The sequence below is a fragment of the Corvus cornix genome, chromosome 17 (assembly GCF_000738735.6).
Source record: "Corvus cornix cornix isolate S_Up_H32 chromosome 17, ASM73873v5, whole genome shotgun sequence".
Classification (NCBI taxonomy): Eukaryota; Metazoa; Chordata; class Aves; order Passeriformes; family Corvidae; genus Corvus; species Corvus cornix.
In genome coordinates this window covers 8,971,007-8,995,240 of record NC_046346.1, presented here as the reverse complement: position 1 = coordinate 8,995,240, position 24,234 = coordinate 8,971,007, and the positions used below count along the sequence as shown (strand labels likewise).

At 49.3% G+C, this 24,234-nt stretch overlaps 1 protein-coding gene across 1 annotated transcript in view; it reads left to right on the top strand.

Annotated features, from left to right (window-relative positions):
- LOC104688232 (voltage-dependent N-type calcium channel subunit alpha-1B) overlaps positions 1-24,234 on the top strand; it is a 261,393-nt gene that overhangs the window by 181,269 nt on the left and 55,890 nt on the right. The window contains 6 exon segments of the mRNA XM_010397632.3: positions 8,908-9,732; positions 10,889-11,115; positions 12,822-12,942; positions 15,910-16,039; positions 16,620-16,679; positions 17,436-17,542. Of these exon segments, the coding sequence (XP_010395934.3) occupies positions 8,908-9,732; positions 10,889-11,115; positions 12,822-12,942; positions 15,910-16,039; positions 16,620-16,679; positions 17,436-17,542 (1,470 nt within the window).

Here is a 24,234-nt window from a genome sequence, read left to right as displayed (position 1 = left end):
CACGGCCACTCGGCCACACCCAAAGCCACTCTCTGGGCTCTGTCCCTCATTCCTGGTAAGTAGCATCTGGTGAAAATCAACTCCTGCTGTCATTTTGCCCTGGAGAAGGAGGCTCTGTTGGCTTTGTGCTTTCACACACGGCGGTTCCAGGGAAATTGGTGGTTTCAAAAAGGCGGATCCAGCCACGGGAGCAGAGCGGTGACCCCGGAGTGCTGCAGGACTTGTGTGACAAGGACAGAGCGTGGCCTCCGTCCTGCTCTGCGCCACACGAGGCAGGGATGCACACAAAGGTTCATCCCAGCCTCCCACTGAGGGGTGTTCATCAGCTTTCAACAATTAAACCCAAAATCTCCACACGTACTGGGGGCTCGGTGCTGACTTCCAGGTAAATCAGGGCCAGCCCCGTGGGTTCTCCTCCATCCCAAGTTTCCCACCTGTTTTGCCAAAGGAATTTCTTGGTTATGCCTGAGGAATTCATGCAGTCAGGGCCTTGTTGTCTGCAGGTTTTTTGCTGCCAAGGAGTAAAAAAGGTCCCCAGCTTGAGCAGCCTGAAAACAATCATTTTCTTGGCCAGCAGGCAGGACCTGCCACCCCCACTCTGCTCCTGCTCCTATTTCATTTGGCACCAGACAAATACAGAAATCCTGAGGTTTAGGTAAAATCCTTCACCTGGCTGCTCAGCAGATTATTTGCTTCAAGCAAAACTTTTACGATGCCTTCCATAATTTCTCTAATATTCATTCCAGGTTTCTGACGCTCTGGATTTTGCCCTGTATGCATTACCTGAGCCAACACTTCTGTTTAGAACAATCCATTAATTTTAATAAATGTATATTTAAAACTCTACTTCTGTGATACCCAAAGAACATTGGATTTTAACTGGGCTTTCTGGTTTGCTAGAATTGATTGTTAACAGATCTAAATGCTCATGAAAGCAGGAGGAAAAATGCTGCAACTGAAAAGGCAAATCAGGAAGTGAAGGGATTTTATTTTCAGTCTGGGGGAGGGTCCTTGGACTGCTGTAGATTGATAAAAATGATCATTTAGAACTAGGGAAAAATTAATGCCTCAAGCCAAGATCTTTTAGGATACTTAGAATCCTGGTTTTCTGTGGATTCCCTGCCTTTTCTGTGTGATTCAGTGATTTCCATGTTTAGAACCCCCCCGTAAATGGTGTGGAGGAGATGGAGGAGAATCTACAAAATTTTTTGAGCTGCAAGAAGCTCCTTTAACCCTGGGCCCTGCCCCACTGAAGCTGCAGCAGAGCTGGGGTTTTGAGGCCCAGTGACCCGTTTTGGGGCAGTCTGAGCCAGGCACATCCCACTCCCTGTCCGAGGAGAGAGGTAGGTGCCTCTGAAGAGCCGCTCTGAGGCAGGGACTGAGGAGCAGCTGCCTTGCACCAGCTGCTGGAGCTCAGGTGGATTTTTGGAGCCCAAGGTCCTCTCTCCAGCTTCCTCCTGGTGCCAAGAGCAGGAATTAGCATCCTGCTCCACGTGGAGACGATGATTTGCAGCACAATCCCCACGTGGCTCCACTCCCAGAGGTGACCTCCTGCAGGACCTTGGCGGTGTGAGTACCAGGGAGGCGAGGAGCCCTGAGACCATCGTGTGCCTTTCAGTTCCCCTTTTCATTTTGGCCCCCTTTTGGTTCCATTTTGGACTCTTTGGTTGTGTCCCCGTTCTCCAGAGGGTGGTGTGTCCGTGGCTTCCACGATCCTGGAGCTTGCCTGGTCTCCTCCCCGTCTGCATCCGACAGGACACGGCCTGTACGAGTCTCCTCCCGATGTCTTCTATGGTTTCTCTGCTCGTTTGGTTTGGTTGTTTTTTGTTTTTTTTTGTTTGTTTGTTTGTTTGTTTTTTGTTTGCTTTTTCCTTTCTCACTTTTTGTTTTCTTTGTTTGTTTTGTTTTTTTGCATGTGCAGTTTTGTAAAGCAAACTCGAGGTACTGTATCTCGCAGCTCGTCAGTCTCCAGCGTAAATTCACCGTGAGTTGCTCTCTGTTACGATATTCACTGAATGGATTTCTCATTTAGAGCTCGATAAACCTTCCCCTTCTCCTGGTGCCTTCGCTCTCCCTGTGGTTTGGTTATTTATTTTTCCCCCCAAAAATCATTCCCATCATTGTGGAAAGCCTCCAGACCAACATCCAGGGAAAGGACTGGAAGGTGTCGTTGTCATTTGATGCTTGTGATTTGTGAGCAACTCTGTTGTGTTCCATACATTGACTGTGACTTCCCCCCCCCCCCCGCCCTCCTTCCTTCATTTTTCTCCCTTAATTCCTTTCCATCATTCCTCCTGAACTGTTTTCCTCTCTCCTCCTGTCTCCCCTCGTTTGATGGTTTGTCCTGTTCTCACCTGTGTTTATTTCTGTTCTCTGTGTTTATTCTGTGCCGGGCTGCTGGCTTTGATGTTCCACCAGTGTTTGCACTCCGGGTTCAGTGGGAGATCCAGGAGAGCCCTCTTGGAGGGAAAACTGGAGGAGGACTTCAAAAGGATTCTGGGAACGGGGTCCAAGTGAGACTAAATTGGAAAACTCTTGAAAAGCTGGTTGTCTTTGCTCTCTGCCCTGCTCGAGCTGGAGCTTAAAGTGACAGATTTTGTCAGAATGAGGCACTTGGCAACTCCTCTGGAGCTGGAGTTGAGCAAACACAGTGGAAAACTTCCTCTCCTTCCATGTGCTTCCCACCAATCCAATCCTGCTGGCTGTGCTGTGAGTCAGGGTGTGCTTTGACACCGAGGCAGGTTGGTAAAAACATCATCACTGCTGCTGACTAACCCCAAAAACTCCTCATCAGCTCCTCTCCCACCCACGTGAGCATCCTTTGGGTTATCCTTTAACTCTGTGACCTTGTCTTTCTTCTTTAATGCTCTTGGAGACTCAAGTAAGTGCAATTCCAACCTGGGGGTTTGTCCCGGCCCCACAGCAGGGACCAAGGTACTGTGAAGGTTTTCCAGCAGGTTTTCCTTCCTGATATTTCCCTGGCTGTTTTGGGCTCCTTGTGCACTGGTGGATCTTAGACAAGTTGGGATTTAAAATACGTTGATGCTTTATATGAGTTTAACTTCCGTGACCAAGGTTGAGCTGTTGTGACTGCCAGAGTAGGTGTGCTCTGTCTGTGCCCTGTCTGTGCCCAGGTCTGAGGGCTCACAGGGAATACTGGGGAATAAATCAGATTAAGGCATCTTTTGGATTGGTTCTTCCAATGTATTTCCTGGCTGCTGGGAGTTTTGACAGGCAGAGAGGGCTCAGCTGCACTTTGGGTGCCTCCCACCCTGACAGGAGGGAGAGGATGGGAGAGAGGGAGGTGCTGGGAGCTGCCTTCTCCCCAAAACTCCAATTTCCCCCAGCAGAAGTTACCCCAAACTGCTCCCAAGCACTGTTTTCCCAATTAGGAACAAAGCCTTGAAAGAATACAGAATTTTTCCTCTTTTCCAAATATCTAGAGGTGTATTTGGAAGAGGGGAAAAAGAGTTGCCTTTTATAAAAGGACGAAACCAAGCTGCAGGCACCAAAACCCTTTTGGAAGGAGGATCTGGCCACATTTTGAGGCATTTTTCATTGAGTTTTGTTGTTAACTCCCCACCAGAACAGAGACCCTGGAGTTCAACTTCTGTTTCTATCTAATATTGGGAGAAATATTATGAAAGAATAAGTTTTGTCTCTGTGAAGCTGCAATATCAAAATGATCAAATGTATAAATGTAGAAAAATAGATTAATTCATAAATCAATATATTAAATTTCATATAATGATATAGAAAATGAGTGCGATTTATTATCTATAAATTGTAATTTCTAAAACCAAAATCAAATTCATGAATAATTTTGGAGGGAGTCAGGAATAATTTTGGAGGGTAATTATCTCAAACCAAGATAATTCTTCCCCTCAGAGACAGTAACACTTTAAAAAGTGTTTTCACCTTGGTTCTGGTGTCTGTAATGCCCCAGCTCCCTGGGAATGCTGGGAGCGTCTCCCAAGGGATCTCAGGAAGGAGATGGAGCTCAGAAGGATAAAAAAGATGCTGAAGCATCCAAGCAACAACTCCAGGGTGACTGGCAAAGCACATTTATTTAAACACCAGTGCTGAGTTCAGCTGAGAGAAAATGGTTTTATCCAATCCCAGAGAGATAAGATAGCCAACCAACCCCAAAGTGAAATGTTCCATTGTGTTTTCCAAGTGGACAATGGAAACGTGGGGAGTTCACGAGCTCTGAGTTCATGAACAGAAAATAGGATTTGAGTGGAAAGGTTTTGTTGCATTTTAACAACAAATCCCCTTTGATTTGAAACACAGAATTTCACACCCACCGTGTAACACGTGGTTATTTTGAACACGGGATTCTTGTCTTTCCATAGGCAGCTTCCATTCATTATTTACTGGAGCAAAATTTTAAGGATTTCCATGAAGTGAAGCAGTGATTTCAGAGGTTATGGGAACGAAATCTTGAGTCATTAAGGAGCACCCTAAGATTAGAATCTGACTAAAAATATGCTTCCCTTTCCTCAACAAACCACGCAGTGCTTGCATTTTTAATTGATGCCATTATTAGTCATTGGTTCATTAATATGGATTTTATTTGATTCTCCGGGAACTGCGAGGTTTTCTTTCTAGCCACAGGCAGGACTTGTTTGGTGGTGTGTTAATCCAAGGAAGACCAGTGGAGCTGGTACCAGCAGTGGTATCTCCAACATTTCCAGCCTGGAGGATCTGAGAATGGAGCAGAGGCTTCAGAGAATTCCAAATATTCCAGAAAATAGGGCTGGGGAGTACAGCAATGAATTACCAGCAGTGTTTGTAGGATGTCTGCAGTCAGGAGTGATTTACAGGGCAATTTTCTTAATGGCTTTGGGGGGATTTTAAGGAGCCAGCAGTGAGCAGGGTTCAGATAAGGAGTTGGCTTTATGTTTTTTTTTAATGTGGAGTAAATATTTCTTATCACAAAGGCTCTTTTTGATCAGTTTTTTATCAATTTAGACAAGTCCTGCCCTGCTCGTGCTGTAGCTGGGCTGTGCCTGCCCCGATTTGTACAGAATTCACTGCCCCAAATGAGGGGAGGAGCAGAGGAATTCATTTTTGCCCCGCTGATGTATTCCCGTCTCCTCTGAAGTCCCTCCTGTTGCTGCATCTCCTCCCAGGCCGGCAGCTGGACTGGAGCCCTGCTTTGTTTTAAGAGGTGCCAAGAACCAGCTCCCAAACTGTCCTCATGGCCAGAGACCACCAGGAGAGGAGGAGCTGTCCCAAATCCCCGAGCTCAGTGGCTGTGGGGACTCGGAGAGAGCTGGAGCCGGATAAATCCCGGTGGACAAGCAGACACCACTTCCCCTCCCGTTGCTGCTGCTCTGGCTCTGGAATTCCCAGCTCTGTCCCCACAGGGCCCATCCTGCTCGGGTGCTTTACCCCATTCCCACAGCAGCCTCTGTGCCCTGGCTCTGGCTCCTGACTGGTGTTTGGATGCCGGGATTTGGGATGCTCCTCACTGCTCTGGAGATGGAATCGAGCTCGCAAGCGCCGCGTTTTCCAGGCTGGGTTTTTACCGCGCTTCGTAAATATCCTGATTTGTCTTTTTTGTCTTTTTCTTTTGGAGTGTTTTCCCTGTGGGAAGAGCAATGGCTGTGCAGGCATTGCTGCTGCAGCTCCTGCTCTGGGGTTGTTGGTGCCCAGAGCCAGCGGGTGCCTTTGTGCCGGAGTTTTTGGCACTGGCCTTCGTGCCTTGTGTCAGCGTTAAGGGTGCAGCTCGTTTCCAGGTGCTGGGAAATTCGAGGCTGGAATGTCAGTGCCTTTTTTTTCCACAGCAGAACAGGCAGAGCTGATGTGTGCAGTGCCTGGTTCCTGCAGGTTCTCAGGGGTGCAGTTCCCTGGCAGCACCTCTCACTTAGCCCTGAGTGATGGGCAGTGCAAACACCTCAGAGGTCGTTTAAAAGCTGATTTATGTTCTTGGTGTAACTAAAACATGAATGACAAACCCCTCCTGAGGTGACACAGCTTGTGTCAGAGCCGGGCTGAGGATCAGCCCTGCATCCCCACCTTCCTCCTCCCCACATCCAGCCTGATTTAGGGGATTTTCTTTCCATCATGGATGGGCTCAGCACAGGCAGAGGGGCAGGCTGTGTCCTTGGGAGCTGCCTGATGATTTCCTGGGTGTGTCACTTTGGGGAGTCACTGCAGGGACACCAAGGCTTCATGTCCCAGCCCTGCTGGTTCCTGTCCCATGGCAGTGGAGCACAGGATGGAGCAGGGGGTGGTTGTGCTCCTCCCTCTGCTCTTGGGTTGTAGATGAACTGAAGGTTTCAGCACAAAGGCACTTCCCCAATTAATCTTAAAGGCTGATTATCACTTCAGTGCTGCCCAAAGCACAGGGCAGAGGCCATTCCCCACCTCAGGACTTTCATTATGGAGTGAGGAATATTCCCTAAGAACAGAGGTGTTGGTGGCAGCATTCAGGGAGCTCAGCCAGGCCCAGAAAATCCCAAAGCTTTCCCTGAGCCTGGGTTTGAAGAGATTTGTAGCCCAGATGGGTTTAGCAGAGCTAAAATGTGGAGCAGGGTGGAGCAGGGCACCCAGCCATCCCAGAGGAAGTGCAGAATATCCCAGGATGCCCATCCTGGGCAGCTCCATCCCTGCTGGCTCTGGAGGGCTGTGCAGAGCTTTTCCTGTGGCTTCCCACGGGGAATCCTTGGTCAGGGCAGCAGGGCTGGGCAGGGGGAGGCTCTGCACATTCCTCATTCCTTCTCAAACCAGGGAAAGCTCCTGCTGAGTGAGAATATTTAATTTTTCATCATTTTGAACCAAAGAAAGTGGCAAGTGCCCACGGTAATGGGGCTTTTCATCCTTGTGCCAGCTTGGAGGGAGCTCTCCCTCAGGAGCAGCCTGTCCTCCCTTGGATGTGGGATTTGTGGTGAGCAGGGCTCTAAGCCGTGTCCCCAGGAGCTTCTGGTATTATTTACATTTAAAACCATGATTTTTGTCATTTGTTCCCCTGCCAGGCTGCAAATGGGGGACTCGGCTGCTGGGAAACGAGTCCAGAACTTGGCAACAGGGTGTAGATATTTAATTTTGGTGATCAGCTCTGATTTGAGGATTCAGTGAGGTTCCTTCACATCTGCCTGGCTGCTCTCATGAGGGTTTTCAGTGAGTTTTTGCCTCTTTAGCAGCACCAGGCAGCAGCAGCAGCTTCGGTAAAGAAGCAATTCCCCAGAGCCCAGTGACACAAAACCCTTCTGACAGCTCCCACTGTGCCACACGAGTGTGGCTGGATGTCACCTCCCCGGGGCCTGTGCACGGTGACAGAGCCAGACAGTCCCAGTCAGCACCAGAACACGCAAAAGGTGCTTTTTTCCACTGCCAAGGGAGCCCAGAAAATGCGTAAGGAAGTTGTGTTTGCCTCCCATGTGGGCTCTGCTCACTCTGGCTGCAAAGCTCAGGCTGCGCTGTGGGGAATGGAGATGTCAGAGCAGGCTGGGGGGAGGAAAATGCCTTTCCTGGTTTTGCTAGGAAAAGTTTTATTAAGGAAAAAAATGGGTGCTGAGCCTTCACGAGGTTAAATCCAGGATTTCACCCTGGCAGCCAGTGAAAAGCAGAATTTGACTTGAAATTTTTGGAAGAAAAGGAAAAGTCTTCCCTTCACACCCTGGTTGGGTTTGTGGTCACTTTGAATACGGTGGTGAGAACCCAAGTGCTGTGCTGAAAAATGAAACTCAGGGAATGCCAGAGAAGGAGTCCTCGTCATAAAGGGTGACAGAGATGAACAGGTGACTCCAGGGATAAAGGTGTTCCCATCTCAGCTTCATCTTGGGATACAGGGATGGGGAAGGGTCTGGAATGGCCACACAAAGAGGGACTGAGGGCACTGGGATTGTTCAGCTGGAGCAGACTGAGGGCAGAGCTCCCCGGGGGCTGCAGCTCCTCCCGAGGGGCAGCTCCGATCTCTGCTCCTGGGCCAGGGACAGCACCCAGGGAGCGGCTGGAGCTGGGCCAGGGCAGGCTCAGGCTGAGAGCAGGGAAAGGTTCTTCCCCCAGAGGCTGCTGGGCACTGCCCAGGCTCCCCAGGGAATGGGCACGGCCCCGAGGCTGCCAGAGCTCCAGGAGCGTTTGGACAGCGCTGCCAGGGATGCCCAGGGTGGGGCTGTTGGGGGGTCTGTGCAGGTCAGGGGTTGGACTGGACGATCCCTGTGGTTCCCTTCCAGCTCAGGATATTTTATGGATCCATGTGTGACTCTCCTCTCTCTGGGCTCTTTTCCTGGTGCACAGGACACTTTTCCTCTCTTACCTGTACTTTTCCATTCTCCAGTGATGTGTGGGCTGCTGGTCCATGCTCACCTGGAAGGATGCCGTGGGTTTAGAACAGTTCTAGACCTGTTCCATGAGCCAAGAGGGCAGCACAGCTGGAAGACAACCCCTGGGGCTGGCTGGAAGGGGAAGGGGCTGGTGGCAGGCTCGGATCCTCAGGTTTCATTTTCCCTGCTCCTCCTGCTGATCTAACTTCTCTTGCTCACCGCTGATTTCCTCATCCAGATGTTTCCAGGTTGGGAGAAAAGTGCTGCTAATTTTGGGAAGCTTTGTGGGCTGTTCCAAAGCTCTGGCTGGGGTGTGTGATTTCTGCGTGCTGACGTTTTAATCCTTCAGACTATTCCCGAGGCTTCCACATTTCCGAAACGCAGAATAACTCCTTTCCAGAGGGCTGATCTCATAGTGTGTGGGCAAACTAACACGGATGATCCCGCTGGCTTTCCCTGCTCGTGTTCTCTCTCCATCCCTGTTACACCTTTGGTTCAACCCTCTAATTCCCTACCTCGGCTGAAAATTCCCTGTTTTTCTGGGTTTTTTTTTTTTTTTTTTTTTTTTTTAGTTGGTATTTAGGGAAAGGGCGTGAATTCGAGTGCTGACTTCTCCCGTTTCTCCTGCCCTTAGCAAGCAGCAGAATTCCTCCAAATCCAAGTCGGTTTGGGAGCAGAGGACGAGCCAGATCCGGATGCACAACTTCCGAGCCAGCTGCGAGGCCCTGTACAACGAGCTGGACCCCGAGGAGCGGGTGCGCTACGCCACCACCCTGCACATCCGGCCCGACATGAAAACCCACCTGGACCGGCCGCTGGTCGTGGAGCCCCGCAGCGAAGGCAGGAACAACATCACCAAGCTGAGCCCCGTGGATGTCCAGGAGGTGGTGGAGCACCCCAAAGTCACCTCAGCTGACGGGGCAGAAGCACCACGGAAGCACCACCGGCATCGGGATAAGGAGAAGCTGGGAGAGCAGGAGAAGGGCGACGTGACCAAGGATGAGGGCGGCGAAACCGGCGTGGGCAACAAGGAGGAGCGGCACAGGCAGCACCGGAGCCGCAGCAAGGAGGTGGAAGGGGGCAGCAAGGAAGGGAAAAGCGACCGGAACAGGGGGCAGGAAGGGGGGAAGAGGCACCACCGGCGGGGCTCGGTGGAGGATGGCACCGAGAAGGAGCACCGCAGGCACCGCAGCCACCGGCACTCGTCCGACCGGCCGGGCAAGGAGGGCAACGGCACCGCCAACGGCGCCCGCGGCGAGCGGCGCTCCCGGCACCGCGGCGGCTCCAGGTCCGGGAACAGGGATGGAGAGCTCGGAGCCAAGGGCGACAACGGAGAGGAGCCCCACCGGCGGCACCGGCTCAGGAACAGGGCGCTGTCCACCTACGAGTCCGTGGAGAAGGACAACGGCGAGAAGGAGGGCGAGGCTGGCGAGAAGGAGTACCGCAATCACCAGCCCAAGTGAGTGAGTGCTGCCAGGCCCTCCCCGGGTCGGTTCAGGGGTCACAAAGCCCCAGAGGTGTTCCAAGAAATCCCGTTTCCCCGTCCCCGTGGAATTCCCTGCTGTCCCTGTCCCCACAGCGGCTCCCCCCACAACCCCTCTGTTTTGCCTCAGTCAGCAATGACAGAGGCTCCCAAAGACGATCTTGGTTCCTAAACCAGCTCAGGTTTAAGGCAGGACATGTCCTTGCTGTAAACACCCTGTAGGACCCTGTAGGACACCAAGTGGAGCAGAGAATTTCCCAGCTTCTGAAGGAAGCTCCTGAGGGACATTTTTAAAATTTCAGCCAGCCTTGCTTTACAGCCCTTTGATTTTCATTTTTCATGGGGAGCCTTCAGCTGCACCACCAGTTGTTCCAGCACGTGGCCTCTTCCATTAAGAGCAACGATGGCCCCCATTTGCTTTAATTCTTATGTAAGTCAAGTGAGAAAAACAGCCCTAGTGAAGCATTTGGAGTAGTTAATAAAGAAGGATAGATTGCCTTTTCAGCTTTATTAGTCTGATGGAAAAGAAATTGCACTGGGATTCTTTAGAATAGAGTTCATGTCACCGTGGAGAGCTGTGAGTGGCACTGAGATAATAATTTCCCTGTCTAAATTATCTTCCTTTCAGCTGAATTTCCAAACACTCTGCCTGCTGTTCAGCGTGCTCATGTGCACGGGCTCGCTTTCCTCCTCACTGGAGCCGAGCTGCTGCTGCTGCAGAGGAGAGCAGGAGCTATTTAGCTGCTGACAGCCACGTTCCAGAGTGCTTCCGGGCTGGAAAAGAGAATCCCCACGTTTAAATAAGGCCTGGGGAGAGCATTAGGGAGCAGCGTGTCAGGATTCATCCGGCAGCTGATCTGGGGGGTGGCTTGTGGCACTGCTACGTGCAGGTGCCACATGGTCCTGGCTTGGGAGCATCATCAGAAAGACCCAAGGGATTTTCAGTGCCTGTAATCTTGTGATTGGGGTTGGCTCGGGAGGTCTCAGAGGAAAATGTCCCAAATTTTACTGTCTGGAGGTTGTCCTGCAAAGGATTTCCATGCAGAAAACAAACCAAGCACGAGGTGCAGCATCAGGGATGCGTCCCTGAACCCTTCCTGGGCCATATTGAGCAAATCCTGCTTTTTCCTAGGGAGAACCAGTGTGAGCTGGAGGCCAGTGGCAGTGGGAGTGTCCCTGGGAGTGTCCCTGTGCACACCCTGCCCAGCACATACCTGCAGAAGGTGCCCGAGCAGCCAGAGGATGCCGACAACCAGAAGAACGTGACGAGGATGATTCAGCCCCCGCTGGACAAAACCACCACTGTGAACATCCCTGTCACCATCACGGCCCCTCCAGGGGACACCACTGTCATTCCAAGTGAGTGCCTTTGTCCCCTGCTTTTCCTGCTGTGAAATTGCCAGGAAATTGAAATTCCTGAGGAGCGATGGGGGCTCTGCTGGGCGCTGCCATCCTCGAGAGAGGCAGACAGGGAACTTGGTGACAGAGGATCTGTAATTCCCACACAGACTGCAGGAACTCAGCAAGGGTTCCTGGCTGCCCGGTGCCTCTGGAAAACACCTGAGTCCCTGGAAATGGCTCACCCAGAGCACGAAGAAAGGTGAAGGAGCAGGGAAAGCAACATCCATGTGTAATCCTGCAGCTTTGGGATCCTCCGTGAGATTCCAGAGCTTTTTAAAATCCTCTGCATCACAGCTGGAGCAGATCCACCCTCCCTGTGCTTCTCCAGAGCTCTCTGCCTTGGGTTTATCAGCACAGATTTACAGATGGCCCCAAGATCCTTGTGCCCAGCCACCACCAGCCTGTTCCCACCACCTTAGGGCTGATCCCTGGCAGGGTGGGATCAGCCTGGAGAAGTCTGGAGAGCTCAGGAGAATCCCAGTGTGAAATCCAAGAGGTCCACATTGGACTTCAGGCCATCGGGACTCTGCTTTCCAAGAGGCACAGCCAAAACCTGCCAGGGTCTCTGATTTTCACTCTGTTGTTAGCCACAAGATTTATCTTTTCTTTTGTTTCCTTCTCCTTTCTCCTTTTTTTCCCCCCCTCTTCAGTGGTAATTTTCCTATATTGCCATGCTGAGTTCCTGTCAATCACAATTTATCAGCCTCTCCCTTTTCCTGGCCGTTCCCTCTGGATCTGACTGGAAATCCAATAAGGAGTTTATTGAACGTGTTACTCAAACACAACGAAATGTCCTTTTCTTGCAAAATAAAATAAAATGTAATAAAAGCCCTGCGCTGAGCACATTCCAAAGGGTGGGGTTGTTGGGTTTTAGGTCCTGGGAATTAATGGAAGAGCTTTTATGTGTGTCTAAGAAGAGAACTTGCAGCATAAAATGTTACCCAGTTCATAGATGGAAAATGATCTTCAGTAAATTATTCCTGGAAGTGAAGTTAGGGTGAAAATGGGGGAATTTCCAACCTTTGGGAGGGAGGTTTGGAGTAATTTTAGAGTAGGAGATCTTCAAACCTGAAGGAGCTGCACACTTTTGCACATGGGGAGCTCTGACCAAACCGAGGCGTACAATGCAGGCACAGCTCTGAGGAAGTCCAAGAAGTCCTTTCCAGGTTTTTTTCCTAATTCTGGGAATTTCAGCAGTCTCAACCCCCAAATTATTAAACCTCATCCCTGAATTTGCTCTTTTGTGTGTTCCAAAGCCAGTTGTGCTCCTGATCCATGGGAGAAAACACCGAATTACGAGGTTGCTCAGATTCCCTTTTTCTTTCCTCTCAAGGATCCCGAGCTGATCCCTCTCCCTAAGAATTTGTGCTTTTTGGGATGGGTTTTCCAGCCCCAGTTTGACAGCTCTGGGATAAATAAGCTCATGGTTTCTTTCCATTTCCTGGCTGCTCCGTGGCTCAGCAGCAGCTGAGGGGTAGCACTGCCTCACTCGGGAGTGATAATAATCCAGTGATTGTTCATCCCATTTAATCAGCACTTCCAAAGGCTGTTTGCTCTCCCAGCTGCACTGTTGGCATTTCCAGCCGCTCCAGGCAGCGGGAAGGCTGTGGATCTGCTTTTTAACCCTCTCCTTCTTTGTGTTTTCCCCAAATTCCCGTTTCCAGTGAACAACGTGGAGTTTGAAAGCAAAACAGAGGAGAAGAAAGACGTCGATGACTTGACGAAAAATGGGCCTAAACCGATCCTGCCTTACAGTTCCATGTTTATCCTCAGTCCCACAAATCCGTAAGTTCCTGTAGCACCAACCTGGGTTCCAGGTGCTTCAAAGAGTGGGGTTTTCATCTCTGGAAACACACTGAGACATGAAATAAAAGCTCATTTCTGTGGGCCAGATGCTGCTGTTCAGCTGGGTTTTCCTGGGGGATTAAACTACCAGGACAGGGAAAAGAAAATGCTTTAGGCAGACCCTGCTGATGTAGATCCCAAAAAATGGGAGCAGAGGTGGTGTTGGGAAAAGACTTTATCAGGAATAACAGGCTGAGGACTGTTTGGATGCCAGCAAATTCCTGCAGGTTCCTCAGCTGGAATCCCTGTTCTTTCCAAAAAGTGGCTCTGCATCACTGCAAACTTTGAACTTCTGGGAAAACCTGGACATTTTTCATTTGCCAAGGCTGGGAGTGCAGCCTGTGGGATCTGCTGGGATTAGGGCATTTCTTCCCCTTCAGGCAGCGCTGCCTTCTGGGGAGCTTTGGACTCAAAGCCTGGAAATTCAGAATCTGTTCCTCTGGAGGGCTGCAGGACCAGGGGGGAGGCAGAGGGGTTGGAATAATTGTGGCGTGAAGGGCTGTGAGGCATTTTAAGCATTTTAAGAAAGGGCGTCGGAAACTTCTGGAGATCCCCTCGGAGCAGAGGTCTCTCTCTCGCTCAGGTAAACTTGCAGATCTCAGAGTTTCTCTCTGCCCAGATACCAAAGGCAACTCAGACCCTTCTTTGGCAGCTGGATTTAAGAGGAAAATGAGTTCTGCACCTCCTGCTGCTCGGAACTGTGACATCTTGTGCAGTCATGGAACAGAACAGGCTCCGTGTTCTCATATTTGACATCCAAAAAGCCCCCGTGGTGGAAGCACCCCCGGACACTGGGCAGGCTGAAGAGAATCCCAGAATATCCTGAGCGAGCTGGGAGGGACCCAGCAGGATCATTGATCCAGCCCCTGGCCTTGCACAGACACCCCAACAATCCCACCCTGGGCATCCCAGGTTGTCCCAACGCTCCTGGAGCTCTGGCAGCCTCGGGGCCATCACCTGGGGAGCCAGATTAGGATTATGGATCTTGGCCTCTATCTGCTTGGATAAGGAAATGGTATTTCCCTAACATTTGGTCTTTTTGTTGTGAAGTGACCACCAAAAATGAGCAGGGAAGGATCTGCCAAGGCAGCACCACTGGGTGGGGACGAGAGGGTGCTGAGCCCAGGGCTCTGAGCTGAGACCGGGCTGGGCAGGCAGAGAAGCAGCAAAACTTCCTCGTTCCCTATGGCTGCTTCTTTTCTCTGCCCTCATCCTGCAGTTAGGCCCTTCTGAGCCTCAGAGCCCGGGATCTGGGGGTTGTTTCAGTTGTTTTGCAGTTTTCTCCAGCTTACACCCTCCCAAAATAAAACCCCTTTGCTGAAAAACCACTGGAAAAACAAAATTCACTGGGAGAAAAAATGTGTTACAGGCAAGCCAGGGGGGGATAACGTGACCAAGCCCAAACTCCAGGAATGTCAGCAGCTTGTTTTTCCTCCTCTGGGCAAGATGCAGAGGCAGCTGCATCCCCCCAGGTGTTCTGGTGGTGGGAACTCCTCCAGAGAGCTCTTTCTGCTTGCTGGCCTAGGAAGCTTTTCCCATCTCCCTTCCAAGCCCTGCTGGGGATCCACGACCCGGCTGCTGCCAGAGGGGAAAACAGCTCAGGGAAGCAGAAATGAGTTCCCTTTTTTTTCTCCAAGTGCCATCACCCTCTTTGAGCACGCAGGGCTGTGAAGTGATTTCTCAAGCCTCACTGGCAGTTCACAAATGCTCCCACATCTCACTGCTGGTTATGAATGGTGAGGAGCTAAAAATAGGGGCTTGTTATTGCTTTGATGAATTGAGTTTGATGCGGGAATTACGGCTACAAATGTTCTTGGGAATGTTGCCTTTCACTTCTGTGGCTCCACGGAGCACGGAGATGATCATCTTCTCCTGGCAGATTGAAAACCAGAGTTAAGGGATCCACAAAAGCACTTTTCTCCAGGTTATTTTCTATCAAATTTGCTTCCCTGGTATTTGCAGCTCTTTTCTGCTCTGAATCCATTACCGAGCCAAAAAAAAAGGAAAATGTAAGCAGACGTGAAAAATAGACTTTAATTCTCACTGTTCAGATATTTGCTTAGAGAAAAATGGGATAAAGGAGCTGAAATACATTCTCAGATAACAAAGTTGCTGGCGAGTTAAATCTATAATTTGATTTTCGGGCTAAGTCCTTTATTCAGCTGACAAATGTGGTGCAAATGCAGAGCTCCATGTGCAGTTAAGGATTTGGGACTTGTGGTCAGATGGAATTATTAGCTGCAATTTGTGAAGAGATCTGGATTGCTTAGGAATGGGAGCGTTTACCACTTTCCTCGGACACAATTTGAGAATAAAAAAGATTAGGTGGAAGTCATCAAATCTAGTCCTGTAAAGTATTTGTGCTGTAAAGTGTGACTTGGAGTGAAGTGCAGGCAGAGAGGGATTGGTGGGAGGAACACTCAGAGCCACAAAGGCGGATTCAGCTGAGACTCTCAACATTTTAAAGGGATTAGTTGACATTAAAAAGGATTTCAAAGCTTGTTTTGAACTCGCAGGGTGCTAACCTGGGAGTTCGGAGGGAGAAGGATGGGGGAGTGCCATAAACGTGATTTGTAGAGTTGAGTGTGGATGCTTGAAAGCTGTTGGTGCTCTTTTGACAGATGGGTAGAGAGATAAATAGAGAGATAAACAGATAGGGAGATAAACAGGGAGATAAATAGAGAGATAAAGAGATGAGTGGATGTTGCTTTGCAGAGGGCGTAGAGAGCAGTGCAGAGATGTTGAACTCCCTCATTTAAATTTCACCAAGATGTGCTGCAAACTGGAATTTAAAGCCTGGTTTTAATTTTCTTCCCATTATTACAGCAGGAATGCCAAAGGTGCTGTTCCTGCTGGATTAGTGCCCGTTCTCCCTCACCTCACAGCCCTGTGCTCCTGTCCCCGCAGGATCCGGCGCCTGTTCCACTACATCGTCAACCTGCGCTACTTTGAGATGGTGATCCTGATCGTCATCGCCCTCAGCAGCATCGCCCTGGCTGCAGAGGACCCCGTCCAAGCTGAGTCTCCCAGGAATGACGTGAGTGCCACCCAAAATTCCCAGAATTTGGGCTTTCTTCTCCCGTTCCCATCTCCGCAGGGTAACGCTCTGTGCTGGCAGTGCAAAATTAAAGCTTTGGTAACGCACCCAAATTATCTTTGTTCCGCTGTCAAAATGCTCTCGATTCCTGTCCCTTCCTGCTGCTTCAGCCACATCTGGGTTGGAGAACTTGGAAATTGTGTGGCTGATGGGGCTTTGCTGGAGGAGCTGCAAAGCTGACAGCCCATCCCGCAGTGGGAAAAGCTGCTGGATAATCTCTTCAGGAAAGGATGTTCAAACATTTCATTTAGAAATTAAATCCCTTTTGCCTTGTTCAACCTGCCAGAAGTGCAGGTGCACTGAAGCCAGCCTTGGGTGCAGGCTGGCAAGGACTGGGGAAATGCTGCTTTAACTCAGATGGTTCAGGTTTATGCCTAAATTATCTGAAAACTTTCGCACCAGATGGTTTTTGTCCATCCCAGCAAACAGACCATTGCTAGATGAGATATTTAACCTTGCTCCTGTGCAGGTTATTTCAGGGCATGGCCTTCCCTAACACACATTTCCCTCTCCCATTTAGGCTCTGAAATACCTGGATTATATATTCACAGGAGTCTTCACCTTTGAGATGGTGATCAAGGTAAGAACTTTTCCAAGCGGAGAGAGTCACCTCCTCTTGCAGATTTATTTGTGAGAAGCTGGAGAAAGGGTGGAGCAGGACAGAGGTGGGAAGGATGGAGAGCTTGAACTTGGGAACAGCTCTTAAAATCAGATGGAGCAGCTCTCCTGGTTTCCTTCATCTCATACTTAATGGAGGAAGATCAGGATGTCTTTAGGAGCTGTGTAAGAGGGTAAGAGTTGGGAAGACACAGGAGCTGCCAGACCTTGCTCAGACACTCCTGATTCTTCCCTTTGCCTTTGGCATTGAGCAGGAATATTAATAACAGCTGATTCTTGGTTTGTCACGTTTCAAAAAGCTGAGAATGTCTCTTTTTCCTCAGCAGGGTGACAGGTTTTGCCAGGACTGGGGGGCAGTAACTTCCCAGAGAGCAGTCCCATAAAGTGGGGATTCAGTGTTGGGATAAGGCAGGAGCTGGGTTTCCCTGTCCAAGCAAGATGCAAAAGAGATGCAGAATAAAACCAGGATTAATGCATGTGTGTGGAAGGAATCCTAGGGAGCAGTGAGGCCTCATTTTGGCAGCTTTTGGTTAAGTTTTGTTGATTTGAGCTTCATTTTTGGGAGAGTTTTCCTGCCTGTTTGAGAGGAGCAGCTCGGCCGAGGATCTCGGCACTTTGTGAAGGGTCCTTTGATCCAGAACCTTCTCCTGCCCCTCGGCAGGGTGGATCTGGGCCATGCTTGATTAAAACTCTTCCTTCTCCTGGGTTTTCTCTGCAGATGATCGACTTGGGGCTGCTGCTCCACCCCGGCTCCTACTTCCGTGACCTGTGGAATATCCTGGACTTCATTGTGGTCAGTGGGGCCTTGGTGGCTTTTGCCTTCTCGTAAGTTCATTTTCCTTCTCCTCCCAAATTCCAGGGAATGAGTGACAGAGGGGGCAGGACCTGTAATGTTTCAGGGCTCCATTTCTCAGTGAGATGTTCAATTCCTGCCCTTTTTCCTCTCGTAGCTGGGTGGGCGGGGGGTGAAGAAAAGGAATGAACCCAACTAAATTTGTGTCATGGAACCTCTTGAAATTCCTCCCAGCTTGAGGCTGAGCCCATTCTCTGCTCATTCAAACACGAAGCCAAGATTTTTGTGACTCTTTGGCCAAGTTCTTTTCAGGAACTCACTGTAACACTTTGTGGCAGTCCAGTGTCTCCAGGCACTGGTTGTAGGAATTGCTCTCACTATGAAAAAACAGTGAAAGAAATCAGCTGGTAACTCCATGAACTCTTGGCAAACCCTTATTTGCAGAGTTGTGGATATTTCTGCTTCACAAACCTTTCCTATTTCTTTCCTTTTCTCTCCTCTCTCATTCAGGACCTTGTATTTCCACTTGTATTTCTCCCTCCCTCAACCCCTGCTCTGTATTTATGACTCTAAATAATACCCCCACGTCCTTCTTTAATATCGTGGAGGATTTTGAGCAACAAACACAGAGGAGTAACTCTTTAAAAATTAAAATTCGCTTCTCATTTGAGCCTTTTTTCTTGGAAACAACCACAGGAAGAGCAACACAGCTTCTTCCAACCTTCAGGAGCCGAGTGGACGATGGGAAGAAATTTCCCACTCGTTCTGAGGCGCGGGAATTGTTTGCAAATGCTTTGCTGAGAAACAAAAGATGACCTGGAAACAGGCAGCAGGACTTGACCACTTTAATCTTCTGCTAAATTAGCCCTGAGCAATTCTGGGAGTGTTTAGCAGCCCATGCCCAGCCGAGCTCACCTGTTTGTCGACATGATGATTAGAGGAGAGGAAATTGTTTAATTTGCTAATGAGAATTAGCAGCGTTTCACTCGCTAATGAGGAAAGCATCCACCTTTGTCAGGGAGCCACGGAGCGTGGCTGGGCTGCTTTAAATTGGCAGCAGTTTTGAAGCAGAGCCAAATCCCTGCTCCTCCCTCAACTCTGCACAAAAAAATTTGCACAAAATGTTGCCTTTCTGGTAAAATATTCCTCAGGAATTTTTCATTTTCAAGGTTCCTGTCGCATTGAGGTGGTGAGATTTGTATTTTCCATCTGCTTTTCTTCAGTGCAAATGCTGAATAGGAATAAAAACCCTCCAAGCTAAATTGACCCAAAAGTGAATGGACAGGATTGATATTTTAGGTGTGATTTTGGGGGATGTTGAAATCTGGGCTGTGCCTGATCCTTCACCAAATTATTCAGTTCTTGGAGGAAATCATATCCAACATAATTTTGTCAAAGGGCTGCTGCCCTCCCCTCTTTAAACATTTTGTCCCTCATTAAAAATCAGTTTTTTGGAGGAGCTCAGTGCTCTGTCGTAAGCAAAACTGGCTTGGTGAATGTCCCGCTGACCTAAAATTTAACATCCAAAACTGAGCTGCTTTTTAAGCTCGACTAGACATGTGTGGGCTTTTATTTCCCAGCACATGAAAAATATCCATGGAACATCTCTCAGAATGAGATTGACTTAAACCAGATTGAGTTAAGCAAAAGTTTAACTTAAAAAACCCAATTCAGCAACATCAGAACTTAACAAAGCTCCTCTGAATTGAAGAGAGGTGGGGAAGTCAAATAATCACAAAAAACCAACCTCACCCAAAGTCTGGGGTCCCAGGAGAATTCCCCTTTTCCTTCAGGAATTCAAACTTCCAGGGGGCATTTTGGGAGCCCTTCAGAGCAGCTCCCTGTGCTGGGAGAGCAAACCTCAGGCCCTGCCTTTAAAACACCTTCTCTTTGAACACGATTTTCTTTTGAAGGAGATTCTCCTTGCTGGAGTTACGGATTAAAATGAATAATTTTTAATCTTTCTGAGGCTTTTCGTGCTCAGGTTTTCTTCTGTTGCTCACGTTGGGCCATGAATATCTAACAGCACCTCATCAGCCTCTGAATAAATTACTGCTACATCCCCTGCCTGTGCTTTGTGATACGTGCCCCAAGCTGCTTTTATTTTCCACTGTGAGTGAGTCTTGAGCAGGGTTTTAGAGCCAGGGACTGCATAAACCCAGCCTAGTCGCCGTCTCCCAGATGAAAGTCAGACAAGCTTATTTGTAAAGCTTGGGAAAATTTGAATTTCTTCTGTGATTTTTCTGCTCTCTGTAAGCCCTGCTCCACATCCCCATTTCAGTGGGCAACATCCAATCCAGGGAATGCCTGCAGCCTCCCTGGTGTAGCCCAAAAGCTGGGAAATCAGACATTCCTGGGAAATGAATTCTCTCTGTTCCAGTTCGGAATCCTAACAGGGTAGGTGGTCGTGACTTAGGCCCAGCTCCTGGTTTGGTTAAACCAGATGGACACACAGAGCCAACTGAACGTTGATAATCCCGAAAAGGAGCTTTTGGAGACTCTTTGTTGTTCAATCAGTTGGATTTTTCCAGCAAATCCCACAGCCCTGTCACCCTCCTCAGTGGCTAAAAATGGGATTTAATGTGGCTGTCATTGCTTTGTTTGAACCCACAGCTGCCACGTGCAGGGTGGGATTTAATTCATGTTCTCGGCCTCCTCGCTGCCCACTGAGGGTGATGGGAACCAACCTCTTGCTGAATTAACCCATCCCTAAAAACCTGGGAATTACAGAGCTCCCATCTGGAATATTGCAGCAGCCTGTGTTAATTGAAGCATTTGAGATGATACCAGTCGCTGCTACAAGATTGATAAAGCCCAGCTCTCAAAGCAGCTCTGGGTTTTCTTTCTGCCTGCAGCTCTTGAGGAGCAGCTCTGTGCTTGACTGTGGTTAGGAAAATCAAAAACTAAATTTAAAACAACGCCCCCGGAGCGATGCTGGGAACAGTAATAATAATAATAATAAGATGATGATGATGATGATAATAAGAAAGGAATGTTTCCCATTTAGCAGAACGTTTCAAAGATAAATCCCTTTCTTTTTCTGGAGATAAACACGCCACAAACACCCAGACACGTTTGAGTCCTCAGGGATATCGAAGCCAACAAACAACCTGTGGAAAATTGTCACCAAAATCTCTCAGCCCCGTACTTGGGAGGAACAGCTGAGGAAGAGCAGCAAAGATCTGGCCTGGAAAAATTTGGAACAGAGGAAAGGTGGCTGAGATGCTCAGAATTTCAGGATGCTCGTGGAAAAAAAACAGTCGAGGTTCTCCCTCCCAAAGTGGGAGAGAAGAGAGATTTGGAGGTGTTTTTCCCAGTGGATCCAGCAGGGAATGCAGGATTTCTGCTGTCCAGAAAACCCTTCCCTGCTGGTTTATCCTGTCGAGTTGGTGGGAGCGGGCCAGGGGCTGGGGGACCTCTCTGATGTTTCTGTTTGTCATTGACTCTGCTCTTTCTTTGTCTTCTCCTTGCTGGAATCTCTCTCTAGGAGTTTCATGGGGTAATATGTTCTTCCTGTCTCTTGCTGCTCTGTCTTTGCCTGTCCAACCTGTCCAACCACACACTTTGCCACTGTGGAAACAACCCAGCCATGTTCCACCCATCACATCGACTCCTCCGTCCCTTTATTCTCATTATCCAGTGAATATCTTCCCTTAACAATCCTCATCCATCCTGGCTTTCCTTCAGCACAGATAGGAACAGAGTAAAAACCCAAGTCAGAGAGTCAACAAACACACGGAGATGTATCTGTACCAAAAAAGATTTGAGGGGTTGACTCAGTGGGCACTGATGGGTGAGTTACAATCTGTGAAAATCTGAACAACCAGGTTTAAAGAAGAAATTTTAGTCTCTTTTAGAGGATTTCACCTCCAAACAGCCAAGCTGGAAGCTCCAGGACTAATTCAGTGCAGTGTGGGCAATGGGACCCAGCTGGGATCCAGGCTCTGATATTGGGGGGAGGTCTCTGACGTGAGAACAGAGCTCAGGGAGCTTTTTTCAGGGGGATTTGTGAAGAAGGAGGTCCCAGAAGTTGTATTTAACCTTTTGCAAGTGGCAGTTCTGCTGTCAGCTCAGGACAGCTTCATTCAGGGATCCAGGCTCTGATACTGGGGGATGCCTCTGACACAAAAACAGCTCAGGGAGCTTTTTGCACAGGGAATTTGTGAACAAGGAGGTCCCAAAATTTGTATTTAACCTTCTGCATGTGGCAGTTCTGCTGTCAGTGCAAGGGCAGGATGGGAGGCAGGGCTGTGTCCTCTGTCCCCACATTCCAGGAGCTCCGGGGGGATCCTCCATAGCGAGGAAAAAGATGCCAAGAAAAGCCTTTGATGTGGTCCAGGAAATTTGGCACTGGATTCTTTCTTCTCTCGAGGAAAGTACAGCATTTAGGGCAGGAAGAGGGTGGCTTTGTGCTTGGGCAGAGTGGGGTGACCTCATTTATTCTTCCAGGAGGATTCCAGGCAATCACAGGCTCCACTTTACCCTGGATTTTTGACGCCCTGGCTCTGAGAGGTCCCTGTCACCTGAAATCAGAGCTGCTGGCAGCAGCAACAGCAACAAGCAGCTTCCATTTGAAAGAACCACTAAATTTTTAAAGGCCCTTTTATTTATTAAAGGGAGAAAAGGCTCTGCAAAGCTCTTTTAAAATATTCCTAATGTTTGAAATAAACAGGCAGCAAACTGACACAGAAAACAACAAAACAGCGCTGGCCTAATGCACCCAAAACTGAGCTAATGCTATTTTTTTTTTTTTTGTGGTATTCTCTTTTTTTTTTCCTTTTTTTGTTTGCTGTCTGCCTTTATCCTGTGCTCCTCTATAGCTCTAATTCAAGATTCAGCTCTCCTGAAGGTTGCAGTTGTTGTTCAGCAGTCCATTAAAATCTCGTCCTTCCACAACAATTTCTTTCTGTCGTGAGGAATATCCAGGTCAGATGTTTGCTTGGATTCACCTTTTGACTGCATCCCAGTTCCATCTGGACTTTTTATTTTCTGGGATATCTGGCTTTGTATGAAAGCAGTGAAGAAATCCCAGTATTGGCAGAGAGGGTTCTTAAAAACACCCAAACCCAACCCTTAGGGTTTTACTTGACAGGCAGAGGGTCCTTTTAATTAAAATGCAGTTTGCATCACTCTGGGTCAGAGGACCAGGAAAAGCTTTTCCTATAGCAGGGACCTTACTGTGACAAGAAATGGGAACTTTTTTTGTTCCTCAGGATTCTCTGTATGGTTCAGAGCATAAATCCCATTAAGATTTAATTGGCTCACGCTCTTTATTTGCTTAAGTGCCTGAATGGAAAAAAAAAAAATCAGTCAGCCCTTCTTAGTGTCCTCTGCTGAGGCAGAAGGAATTTCCTGTGACTGGAGCTGTCTGCCCTCCACCTCGGAGCTCTCCGAGCGCTCATCCCATTCCAGGGAAAAGCAGGAGCAAGGATTTGCTCTGCCCCACGTCTCTTTAACCTTCCTGGAAGTATTAAATCCACAGAAATTCTTGCTTCAGGCGTGGAGCCCACCCCGGGAGAACAGAGCAGGGAAATGTCTCTGTTCTCGTTTACACGAGGCCTCATTAGTGCAGTTGTTAATTGGCACAGCAGCAGCGTCCAGGTCTCCTGGAATCAGGAGCAGGCACCATGTGGGAATATTCTGGGGTTCTGAGTGAGCCCAGGAGAGCAGAGCTGAGCTTTGCTGGGCTGGCAGTGCTGATCTGCAAAGCAGCAACGTGGCCGTGGGCGCTGGGGAACGGAGCAGAGCTCTGGGCACGGTGTCCCCCTGTCCCACCCTCCTTTCCCGTCCTGCTGCCCCAACCACGTGGCCCTGAAGAGTCTCACCCTCACTCCTCTCTCACCCCCACCTTCCTCAGCTCCCACTGCTTCCCTGGCTTTCCTCACGTGGGAAACATGGAGCAGGGGAAGGGATTTGCTTGGCCTTGCAGAGGGGGCAGCCCCGGGGATGGGGTGGCCACCAGCCCTGGGGACAGGTGGGATGTCCTGTGGCATCTCCTCCTTCCCCCTTTTGCTTCCCTCCTGCCATTCCCATCCTCCTGGGGAGGCTGAACAACCTGTCCTGCAGCCAGGGCACTGCTGAGGGTCAGCCTGCGCTGTGGGGGAGCCCCAGCTCAGCTGGTGGCTCTGGTGACACCGAGGTGACCATGATAGCTGAAAGCAAATAGGCGAAGCCAGGCCTAGGTCAGACCTTCAGCTCTGCTAAAACCAGACAAGAAAGGCAGTAAAAGCTCTGCTGGCGGTGCCTGCTTCATCTAGGGCAGATCAAAGGTCTCTAATGAGAGTCAAATATTACTTCTTTAATATTTAATAGTCATTTTGTGCCTTTAAATCAGTCCTGTAGCTCTGGGAGTAAATCCCGTGCCTGGATTGAGAGCTGTGTTAGTGGTCAGGGTCCAGTTGGGATGGATTAAAATGGCCCTAAAACAGCCCTGAAGGATGGGAGAGGGAGAGGTCGGGGACCTGTCCATCCTGTTCCCCCTCTCCTCCACTTCTACTAAACCTTGTGGAAAGGGAATTTCTCCTCAAGTTATACATCCCTGGGATACAACCGACTCTCCAGAAATTCCTGTGTGTCTCCCTCTTACTGCATTTCCAGACAACTGCAGTGCCTGGCGATGGGGGAAAGGGACTGGAGATGAGGCAGGAATGTGGGTTTGGGTTGTAGATTCCAGTCCAGCATTAGATGTGAGTTCTCAATCCTTTGGAAGTGGCTGGATTTCCAA